Here is a 12153-nt window from a genome sequence, read left to right as displayed (position 1 = left end):
CCCCCCAGCTTTCATGGAATGCCAATCACTTTGATACACCACAGCACCAGTCTCTCCCTCAAGGAACACATTGCCAAATAAATACATAGACTGCCTGGTACCAGCTCTCTCTTCTACAGAAGGAGAAACAGTTTCCTTCAGAAAGAAACTTCAGAACTGCTCTTCAAGGCCTTGAAATCTTATATCTGGATGGTGCTAATGCCATACTCCATGTCCTCCCCGATTACACACTGGCAACATCCTCAAGGGCGGCTTACGTGGTGCTGAAATCTCATTCAGATCCTGAAGAAATATCACATGACCCCACTGAGATGGAACAAGACATACTCCCTTTGCCAGTCTACAGAATGTTCAAAGCTCACTACATCAGTTACAGTCATTACAACTTACAACCAGCACCCCCACTTACCTGGCAGACAAACTCACAATCTCTGGTGTTTCTCAGCACTCATGCACCCAGCATCAGACTGCAGACTAAGTGTGAAAAAAGATCAAAACAAGACAGGCCTTTCCAGCTATGCAGCAGGGACCTGGAACAACATCCCAGTATCCATCAGGACTGCCCCAATGCTGCTCCAATTTAGGAAAGAGTTAATCTCGCATCTTTAAAGAAAACTACATTGCAATACATTAAGTAGCCATAACTCTCTCCTATTACTTACAGGCTGAAAGCTTGGCTTTTGCGTTATACAAATACCATGTACATACAGTATTAGATCAGATAAATTAACGGCTGATAGGGTGCAAGAGATCGGATGTTATTTTATTGTGTAGACCTTTACAACATAATTTTCTAGCCACACCCTCGGGCCATAATAAAATTACAGCAGCACTGGCCTGGAATGAACAGTGGTTAGTCCATTGCCATCCCCTGTTCATTCTACTGTAACTTAATTTTGCACCACATTAAGTATACATTCTTTTATTTCTGTTTTACTCTAGTGTAGTAAGGAATATCTTTAAAAAAATTAAAGAAAGGATTATTAGGAGATACATAAATGTGAGAAAATGCAAAATGTGTGCACCCCTCTGCCTTCAAAGAGAATGCACCAGTGGATGGTAGATTGGCACACCTTCCACACCACAAGTGATAGTAACAGTAGCAGGTGGGAAACCAGCCACCTATGCCAATGCTCCAAGACAAAATCATTTACATGCAATGACACTGGCACTCAATCCCTGGGAGACCACTGTTCAGTCACTGGATGCTCTCAAACCTTCCACGCCATCCGAGGGAAGACAATACACCCCAGTCCCACATCTCTAAACTTGGTGATTAAGGCATCCGAAGTCACATGGTTGGGGTACCCGACTAAGCCGGAAACAGTAAGCCGGAAGCCCAACCACTCAGTATGGTAAAGGTTCACATGTTTCTTAACAAAAGAATAATCTCTTAATAAATAACTTAGGCTGTGTTTAGCTTTTAACATATTTTCTTAGTATACCAAACATGGGCATATTTGGCAGCCATAGCAGAATGCTTGCAAAACAGGACAACAGTCTATTATAGGATCCCTACAATCAAAAATTGCATGGTAGGATTAAAGAGTTATTCACCATGTACGATCCCAGATCCGGCATGGCACTTTAATATGGGATTGCATTTCAAAGCAAGCGATCGATGCACCCTTTATGAGCAGTCAGGAGTGTGTAGTGCTAACTTCGTTATATCTGCTGTGAATTATAGGCTCTATTCATAGACAAACCATACTTACAAATACATAGGTTTTTAAACAAAGCATATTTTATGTACACACCAAAGACGTGTCTAGGGTTGCTTTTTCCTTTTATGTCAATCCATTGAGCTTCATGGCTTCTTTGCAAATCCAGGAACTCTTGCACAATTTCACACTGATTTAAGATGGGCTATTGTGTGGTATTTTGGGTGCAAGGATTTGGTTGGCTGTGTGGAATACTTGTGTAGTCTGACAGCTCCACAAAGAAAGGCTAACTTTGGAGTCTGGTTTACCTTGTTGCATCATCCGCTGCTTTCATACACTTGCTATGCGGAAGGAAATCAGCCACGCCAGGCTACACCTCAGGCGCATCAGACGCGTGGGAGCGGCGCTACCACGGTTTACCTTTAGCTGAAGCGTGTAAGTAAGCTATGCGGCCTTCTGCTCCCAACAGCACAAAGCACGCTTGTGCTGGCATTCAAGCCCAGGGGGTTCTCTTTGGTGACACGAGCATTTTAGACCATTTCATGCTTCACCACCAGACATGCTGCAAACAGACTGCTGGAATCGGCCAATTCGTGAACTGCGTTCCATTCACTCATTCCATTCCCATAATCAAACATTTGATCGCAGATCTGGAATAGGGCATGAAAATGGATTACTGCTTCTTGTGCTGTGTTTACACGTTATCCTTGGGTTATGGTGTGGGTACTTCTTGAAATGAAACATTCATGAAAGAAGCGCCATACATGGTTATAGCTGTAAATTACTGCTGCTATACATTACAATTTCAAAGAAATCTAACTCAAAAACAAGATTCTGAAGCGCTTGTAATAATGTTAGTGCACAAGTAGGCAATGAGTTATTTCACTTTTTAACAGGAAGGACCACAGGGAAGTTCTCATCTCATGCGGCTCGGTAAGGTCACTGCACTCAAAGATAAGATCACCGCAGACTTGAAAACACCAACCAACTGCACAATCTGCTACCGCCTCCCACCGGTGCCCTGGATGGAGCAATGTGTGGGCAGGACGGTGAGCTGGCAGGCCCTGCAACAGGCACAGCAAGCCCGAGAAGGCACTGTGCAACGGGAGGCAAGTTTAACAAACCCACACGAAAAGACAGAAACCGATCAAAGGATTGAACTTTATTTTGGAAAAACATTTTCTGTTCCTGTGCATTCCTCCTGTCCTCCTTCCCAAAGAGGTAAAAGGGGTCTTGGGTGTAAATTTCACCTTCAATGAGCCCTGTGTGATGGAGTTCCATGGATCGAAGAATATCCTGGGCAAGGAGTTGGTTTACTGATGAACAACGGCATGAGATATCAAATGAAACAAAACAGATCACAAATCCAGCATTAACAGGCATCGGCTGCTGTAAACTGTGGACAGAGGTGGGGGGCGCTGGCAGCGAAGAGAGATTATAAAATGCACGTGTGTACAACAAATGACGTGTTTTTTTGCCAGGAAGTGGCCTGCCACAGAAGCATACTGGTACCCCCCCTATAGTTCCGCCTTTCCTGGTACAGCATCTAGTTCAGTAGCTAATGATGGGAGTCAAAAAGGTCTGAGTTGAAGACCATCCCAGATCAACAGTGTAGACTTCCGCAAGCACAGGCTGACTGGTTAATCTCACCTTACGAATGGTGACCGGTTTTAACCTACATTATACCCAGCAAAACAAAATCTGAATCTTCCAGTCTCGCCATAAACAGTTTAAAAACACAATTTGCACAATGAAATCAAAACAGTCAGTATGAATACATCGCCCCGTTGAGAACAAGTAGCCTTATGATTCCATGTACAAGACACTGTGTATACCTGCTGTTGGGGAGCTACAGTAATCTTTAGATGTACACTCATAACCCATGTGAGCAGGCAACCTTGTTCAGCCCCTCCCACCCTAAAATGCACTTTGCTCAGACCAATATTCATTCCTGTAAGCTTGGGAAGAATGTTTTTTTTTTCTTCCCCAAAACAGTGCCAAACATACTGTCGACTAAGGGCTCCTAGGCAGGAACAAGGAAGGAAAACAAATGACCTTTAAAGAAGTGCTCCTTTTGGGAGGGTCTATGCTTTGATCTGCTGAAAGGAAGGCAAACAAATGAAGTGCTCCTCTAGACACTGCACAGAAGGAAACCGAGAGCCAACACAACAGTGTGTGCGCAGCAGATCAGCTTTCCACACCTGTAAACAGCGGTCTCTCTGCATAGCACAGTGCATTGCATTGCATTAGTTTACCTGCGACTAGGTCAGAAAAAAATATCAAACTCAAAGAAGATCTGGCAGAGCATGGTGTTGCTGTATTTGTTGACACTTTAACTGATGGAAGGCCGTGAGTAACAGGGTGGTCAGTGGTGACAAGTGGTGTCTGTGCGGGCAGGCTAGGAAATCTTACCGGTATATCCTCTCTGGTTACTCAGTAAACTGGTTTTAAATCTAGCCGCTTCAGAGGAACTCAGTCCTCTAGCATCTACCTTTCCTACAACAGTATTTGGCAAAAGATGTCCCTTTGGTGTTTGTATATTTTGGCAGATGTGCCGAAGAAAGGGTGCATAGGTAACAGTCACCCTGTCCCACTTTTCAGGTAGTGGCACCAACAAGTAACCAATTTTGAGAACACCCAGTAGTAACATGCTCTCATTCTTATTCTCCACCAGTCCCCTTTCAATGCAGCAATCCCGAAGCCAAGCTTCGAATGGGCTTCATCTAATTATTTTACAGAAATCTCAAAAGTACTTCAAACTGAGAAAGAAAATAGTAAAGAGCACATTACTTTATCGACACAGACACGTCAGGTGGGGACAGGGAGAGATGCCTCTTAACAAGCTGCTAGAATATCCCTCCTTTGAAACGTGATCTGAAACAGACCAGAAGGCCACAAGCCGCTCCAGTAGTCTGACTTGGTGGAAACCACATGCACCATAAACACTAGGATTCACTAACTATTATGCAAGATTTTCTTCATGGGTCTGAGTGGTAAGACACCAACCTATGGAAACCCCACTACTATTTAGAACCATCAAGTTTTTTCCCCACAAAGGTGAATCCTCAGTGTGGGGTGCAAGCAGACAGCTAGACATGGCTTATTACTCCACAACAAGCAGGACAGAGGAAACAACTTGGGTACCAGCCACTGGTAGAGGTTTTGATCTGTCAAAAGACTACATTATCTGCCCTTGGTTTACCCTGTATTGGGATGCTTTAGTGCTGCATTCAATGTAACCACTTGCAAACCTCAAACATTTATCAAACTGCCAACCCCAAATTCCAGCAACCCCTCCCTGTCCCCTACAACAAGTGCTACGATTCTTCCCTCAAACACCCCCCACCCCACAAAGCACTCGAATGCCACACATAGTCCTGAAGGTGACATGATTGCAGCTCAGCCTCCAGTGGAGAGTCTTGTATTACACTTGGGATATGTTAGCTCCAGGTTGGGTCATAACCAGCCCAATCACGTCGAGGCGCCAGGAAGACCCGGCGGCCACGAAACAGGAAGCTGACAATGCCGCGGTAGCCGGCCCTCGGCACGCCAGACTTGAGGTCATCCATGACACCAAGGGCCTTGGCAAAAGCCTTGAAAGTATCACGGCTAGAGTACTGCACCCGAACTGCCCCCAGCTCCTTGCGTTGGTTTCCCAGCAGCTCTTCCACCCGAACCTCGGGGGCATTATATACCTCTGCCAGGAAGGTCCGTTCAAAGTTCTCCTTCTTGAGGTAGGAGAGGTCTTGTTCTGTGAAAGGCACATAGTGGTCATTCAGCTTTATGAATTTCAGGTACTGATCAAAGAACTGACCATGGCTGACCCCTTTGCGCCCAAAGGTCATGGTACGGGAAACCTCTGGACGGATGCAGGCCCGCTCCTTTCTCTGGTCTGGGTGGCGCATCCAGTCATCCCAGAAAGCCTTGGGCCATTTTGGCTCCAACTCTTCCCAGAGGTCAGCTAGCAGCAGCCAACCGAGGCCTGGGAAGAAGTCTGTGCGGTAAAGAGCCTCTGGGTGCTTGCTGTCCACCATCTGCTCTTTCCCATTGTCATTCCAAGCCGACACGCACCAGAGGCTACGGTCATCGCGCAACAGAGGGAAGGTGGCTGAGAAATACTCAAAGAAGTCTGGCGCTATCTCTAGGTCATCCTCCACAACAACAGCTGCCTGGTATTTGAAGGTGCGGAAGACCTGGCTAAGTGCCCAGCGATAGTGTCTGGCAATCTTGTAATAGCCCTGAAATTTGCGGTGGTCAGACGGGACACGGATGTCTGCCAGGTCAGGTTGCTTTATGTGCGTGACAGCATCACCATAGCCTGCGATGACCCGTGCTGTCTCTTCATGGCCACAATCCTGGCTGACAATGATAGGGAATCGTTCCTTGGAGGGGCGGTGCTGGATTAGCTTATCCAGGCAGCGCCGAACCGTGCTACGGTCACAAGCGATGACTAGCACTGGAATGACAGCATTTTCAGGCAGGGCCGGGGAAGCAGGTCTATGTGGTATCTTGGTGGGGCCTTTGACAGCGTCCTCGTTGGCAGCCTGAGGCAAAGCAGCACCAGCAGCTGGTACCCTGGTAGTGGCAGGTTTTTTCCGCTGCCGGCTCCAGACAGCACTGTAATCATGAATTTGTTGTAGCAGGCTCTTCTGGCGCTCCAGCTCCATCTCAGCATCCTCTGCCAATCTGATGACCTCGTTGGTTAGGGCACCATGTTCATCAGGCCCAGGCCTGGTCCAGAGAAAGAGGAGAAGCAGAGCGTTCCAGGCCACAAAGAGTATCACGCCCCAGAGGACCAAGTTGCTCTTCCTAGGCATTCTTTGCACCTACGAATCAGTCTCACTTCCCTTTCTTGGTGTCTCACAGGGTCTGGTGGCCTACACCCACAGCCATGAATCTGAGAAGAAAAATAGACAAAAAGAGAAAAACATGATTGGTGGCACATGTGCAATGGTGGAAAACTGCAATACTAAACTTGTGCAACATCAAGTTCAAAACATTGTTAGAAAAACAAATGCTGCTTCATTGACTTGTACCCCTCATTCCACCATCTAGATGTAATACACAAATGTTGGTCATAAACGTGAATTTAATCAACTTTTTTTTTTTTTTTTTTTTTTAAGACAAGCAGAGACTTCTGGTCAGTGTACCTGCTGTATTGCCTTTTTACTTCCTAACACTTAAACCAGAAGACTGTGCCTGGCTAGAAGTAAACATGTGGACTGCAAGCAGTCACCCATACAAGATAACCATTGCACATGTCTATATCTGCAGGCAGAGGACGTCATTCCACAAAGATGTGGTTTGTGCACTGCTAGGTTACTGGGGAGCCCTTGGACAGACCGAGGGGCAATTCTTGGTGCAGCTAAGTAGATTGCTTACAGGCTTCTCTATCACCAAAAATCCCAGGGAAGTGTGTTTTATGCCTTCTTCTGGGGAAGAGAAGAGACTGAATACACAGGAAGGAGAGTGCACGCTCCCTAGTTAAATTAGCATAACAAAAAAGAAGTCCCTGCCTGGAGAGAAACACGGTTTTATCCTCAGATAATCATCCTGCCTATAAAGAGGCTTCTACCGACAAAGGATTATAAAAACCTTCGGAAGACGACGCATGGACAATCACGAAAATAACATTACGAAGAATATCAACATGAGGTAATATCTGGCAAGAGTCTTATGTTGAACTTTAATGTTATGCATTACGGCAGCCTAACTTAAAAAACCTAAGCACTAATCCACATTTTAGACACCAACTATTCATATGGGTGGTAACTGAAAGGGAAAAAAAAACAAATTAAACGGAAGTATGCCTTAAGTCAAATTTGTTATATCAGTTCTAGATAGATCCTTTAGGCCTAGTATGGAAGACTTCTACAATGACGACCATCTTGCTATCAGGACCAGCTCCTAGCCTTGTGCAACTATTCCACTTACTCACTTCCATTTTCTCAGTGTACACACTCACCTAGGGTCACCACCTCACCCCAGGTCATTATGGACACCATCTCCAGCCCGAACTTGCCACTTACAAATCATTAATTTCTGGTGTGATAGTCGAATTAGTTCAATGGAAGAAACAAGACTAACACCTAGAATGCATTGGCTATCACACAAGGTTTAGAAAGTGTGTTCTCAACCTGCAAAAGGAGGGGGGTGGGGGAAAGTCATTGTATTCTAACCCTATTCTCATTAGCTCAATCAGCCCTTCGACCGACACCATCACACAACAGCTACGCTCACCATCGGGATTAATTACTTCGATTTTTCAGAAAGTTTAACAAAAAACTGGAGGCTCTAAGAACCGACGCCCAAGAAAATCAGAAGCTTTGAGCTGAAATGTGCGTTTGTTTTGTTTCCGCACACAGTATTATTAAAGGTAACAGTCTATTCCTCCTTGTGACAAAGAAGCTGTCATTGGCACTCAAATTCAAATATTCTGGGAGTGCAAGCACCCAAATCTAATTACAGTCTGAGAGATAGGCAGCCAGTGTCTGAGGGGAACATACCACTGCATAGCAGAAGACAAGGCCAATCCAGGCCATAATTGCGATACCATGAAACATGGATCATAACACAATAACATACCACAGAATACAGAAACTGTGTAAAATTAATCTTACTACTCCACAAATTACCCCATAAGTAAAGAAACCACAGCACACCTTTCCCAGCTTTCAAACTTTGTGAAGATGATTATTGGACCTAGTTCAGTTTGGCTTCCGTCCACACCACAGCAGTGAATCTACACTGGTGGCAGCTTTTGATGGGCTCCAAATGCAATGAATCAGGGTAAGCACCGTCCTTCCCCCACCCCCCTTTCAAGGTCCTTACTGGACTTGATCACCACATTCAATACTGTCCCGAGCATGGTGCTACCAGCACTTCATGGATCAGGAGCTACTTTCTTGTCCAGCGTTTACTTAAACCTTTGAGCACTGGGGTTCACCGGGATCATCCCTCATCTCTCCTAATTTAATATCCGCGTGCACCCTTTGCTCAGATTACAATTTCATTTGGCCGAGAAGGATTGTTACACTGACCATACCCAAACCAAATTATTTTCGCTTGTAATAGTGTGGATCACACCAGCTTTCAAGATTGTATGTCAGCGGTTGCTCTGTGGAAGAGTTGTGATTGTCGAAAACTAAACACCAACAAAACTTGAGCGTTTGATCTTTGTAGGGGCCAAGCCACTACAGGCATTAAACCCCTCTTATGCTATGGACCCTGGATCTTGCTCTGACCTCAGCTGCTGTTGGTAATGCGAGGTTCAATTTGGATATAAGCTCTCCCTGGTGAGTGAGACTTCACTTGGTTCCTCCAGAACTCTTACCTTCCTTCCAGTCTTTGCAAAACGGTTGTGCAAGCCACCATTCTCAGTTGCCTCGATTAAAGCAATGTACTTTTCTTAGGATCACCTAAGCCATTGCTACACTGAAAGCAAGTCCTCCAACATTTTGTGGCAAGATTAGTTTCTTAACTCTCTCCTTGTTCTTGCTTGTTGGCCCTGAAAAAGCTCACCCTTATAGCTGTCCATGGCACTGGCTCATGCGAACGGAGAAAAGAAAAAAATCACTCATTATCTGCCTTCTCACACTCTGGTAAGCGGACCGTTGGCCTCCTAGAAGTAACAGAGAGTCAAAAGGTTTCCCTCATTCGGCGCCAAAACTCTATAACTCAGTCTACCCATGCATGACTACAGGATCATCTTCTTCCTCTCTGCAAGGCCTTGAACACCTGGCTCTTCCCATTCAATCTTAGATGCTTCCTCATTTTCTATACTTGCTGTAGCGCTAGGATACTGTTATTTGTAGATAGCAGGTAATACCATTTTAGATTACCTTCCAATCCCAACACATGACCGATTCCTTCAACTCAGCATCCTTCACTGTTCTGATGGTGTCTCTCCACCAGGACTGAGCATTCACCTCATGGCTTCTCAAGTCAGCTAGTCCTTCTTGCAACTTCTCTGGCTCCTCATGGTCAGTTGTTTACTCAATTAGCACAACAATGGCACAAGTCAACACTCAGATTAAGCGAGTGTTACTAATACCTCTTGTGAGAGTAGTTAAATGTGGTGAAAACAAGACAGAAAGGGTGGCCTGTTAGACAAGATGGTGAGTAATAATCGTGGAGAAAGTAATACACCATGAATGACAATACGGTCAGTGCTGGGAACGTGGGTTTTTCACTACACAGTATAAAGACAGCAGCGAAGGAGTCATTGAGGATATGTTTATGATGAGAAAAGGTTGCATTCTCCAAGTGGGAGTTCTGAGGCGATAGAGACTTGGTTCACTGTTCAAATGGATAGTGCAAGTGAGCGATAGCAGATTCAGGTCACCTTTATACTCTGATTTAAGAGGTATACATCAAAATACTGAACACTAAGTGCCCGATTACGACCTTGGCGGATGGGATACTCCATCACAAATGTGACAGATATCCCGCTCACCATATTACAAGCTCCATTATATCCTATGGAACTTCTAAAACAGCGGGTGGAATATCCATCACGTTTGTGATGGAGTACCCCATCGGCCAAGGTCGTAATCAGGCCCAAAGTCTAAAGGTATGCTAAAGGTCCGAGAGGTTTTGGATCTTCACTAGCATTTCGGTTTTAGAGTGCAGAAAATGTTTTCTACTCTGCAGACCAAAAACACAAGAATGTGTATTAAACAGATTATACAAAACACGTGGGGCAGATCACCACAAATTAGGAGACGAGGGTAAGCCTATTATAATGACAAGGATCTGAAACAACATGTAATATACAGCGTGAATGGACATTTATACTGCCGTCTGAAATGTATTGAGAAACGATTTAAGCATGTTAACCTATGAATGATCCAATGATTAAAGTGCTCTTGATTTTCACGTAATGACAATCAGAAACTATAGTACCTGTGGGCCAGATCTGAATATATAAATGACTGGCAAAATCACATCAGGAAATAAAAGAAATGCAAGAAAGATCAAGAACTGGCAATGCCAACAGATATGACTATTTAATATGTGAAAACGCTTCCCTGCTGACTGTGAGTTTGTGTGGTTACATGGGCAAATAAATGTTAAAAGTGAGTGGCTGTGTGCATGGACAGTCAATGGGTAAAGACTTGGATGGATGGTTTAAGGGGCGAGTGCAGGGACGAATGTTGAAATAGATAAGTGCGTGAATGGATGCGCGGACACACCAGCCTTAGAGGCAGATGCTTAGCAAGCATCAGTAGTGATGTAACAAATGCTTGAAATAAACAATATAACAGAATGTGCATTACATCACAGCTACGTAATATCATGCCAACACCACAATATTTACAGAATTCCCTCCATTAGGGATTCACAAGAGATAGGCCCCATGAGGAACATGTAAAACTCACCCAGTCTCTCTAAAGAGAACCAGATTGGAGCATAGGTTACTGAATTATTTTGCTCGTGAGCCATTTACATTAGCAAGAGTGGCTTTCCTCACAATTCAAATTTACGCCATTCTGGTGTAAGCTGGTATTCTTTTTTTGAAAATGTAAACCAAAAAAACGTATAGCACATAGTAAACAACTGTCTTGATGGTGCACTATAGAAGACATCTCTCATTATACCACCGAGGTCCTACTATGCGGGGTGGCACTGACCTGCAGGATGGGAGACCAGGTCCAGTACTCAATGAGCTAAACTGACCCATCCGCTCCCCACTCTCACCTCCAATCCTCCTTGGGATCTCCGTGAACTCACTGGGCTCCTACCAAGAGGGAGTGGCTTAGGCCAGAGATCAAACCGGTCATGAAAAGGTTATGTTAAGTCACATTTAGAGCATGTCCACTGCTCCATAAGGAGAATCCTGGCGCTAGAGTTAAATAAAGCTTAAACAAGACGGTGAATAAGAAGAAAGCAAAATAACGGGTTGCTGATTCATAAGGACTAAAAAGGCAAAGGAGTAACCACCACTTCTCGTCTCTGTGCATAAAGAATTTCTTGGTGCAATGTCCATATTTTACAGTTCAGAACATTACCTCATGAAATTAAGTGATCAATAGTCAGACACTTGGAAGGTGCAATCTCAAATTCCACCATAATCATACTGACCTGGCAATGCCAGCGTAGAAGATACAGATAAGACAGCTAAGAAGTAGACCAGGCACTGTAATTAGGTTTATGTAAAAAAAAAAAAAAAAAAAAAAACCATAAGACTCTTTCACACCATGCTTATTACACACAAAATTATATCTGCACTCAACCTGCATATTTATCAGAAAAGAGGACTGCACAACAGATGCCAAGTGGAGCAAAAACAAATCTTAATGCTACGTCTCAAACCATGGACAAGGAACTAAGCAGTACAACTAACATACTGCTGCACTCCCTGAAGACCACTACATCTCACATTTAAATATTTGCTAATGCTGCTCAGGTTCAGCAAAATTAATAGAGAAAGAGGAAAAAATATAATTACGAAATGCGAAGTATGCACAAACGTATCTTGATAATACAGTAG

General features: G+C 44.3%; 1 protein-coding gene across 3 annotated transcripts in view; it reads right to left on the bottom strand.

Moving 5' to 3' along the window:
• Nucleotides 1-2803: 2803 nt before the first annotated feature.
• The window catches only part of MGAT1 (alpha-1,3-mannosyl-glycoprotein 2-beta-N-acetylglucosaminyltransferase), a 118912-nt gene continuing 109562 nt past the window's right edge, over nucleotides 2804-12153 (bottom strand). For all 3 annotated transcript variants that reach the window (XM_069237336.1, XM_069237338.1, XM_069237337.1), the window contains one exon: nucleotides 2804-6558. In XM_069237336.1, the coding sequence (XP_069093437.1) occupies nucleotides 5102-6478 (1377 nt within the window). In that variant the 5' untranslated portion in view covers nucleotides 6479-6558 and the 3' untranslated portion in view covers nucleotides 2804-5101. The remainder of the gene's footprint in view (nucleotides 6559-12153) is intronic.

This window comes from Pleurodeles waltl, chromosome 6 (genome assembly GCF_031143425.1).
Source record: "Pleurodeles waltl isolate 20211129_DDA chromosome 6, aPleWal1.hap1.20221129, whole genome shotgun sequence".
Lineage (NCBI taxonomy): Eukaryota > Metazoa > Chordata > Amphibia > Caudata > Salamandridae > Pleurodeles > Pleurodeles waltl.
This window is presented reverse-complemented; position numbering and strand designations above follow the sequence as displayed.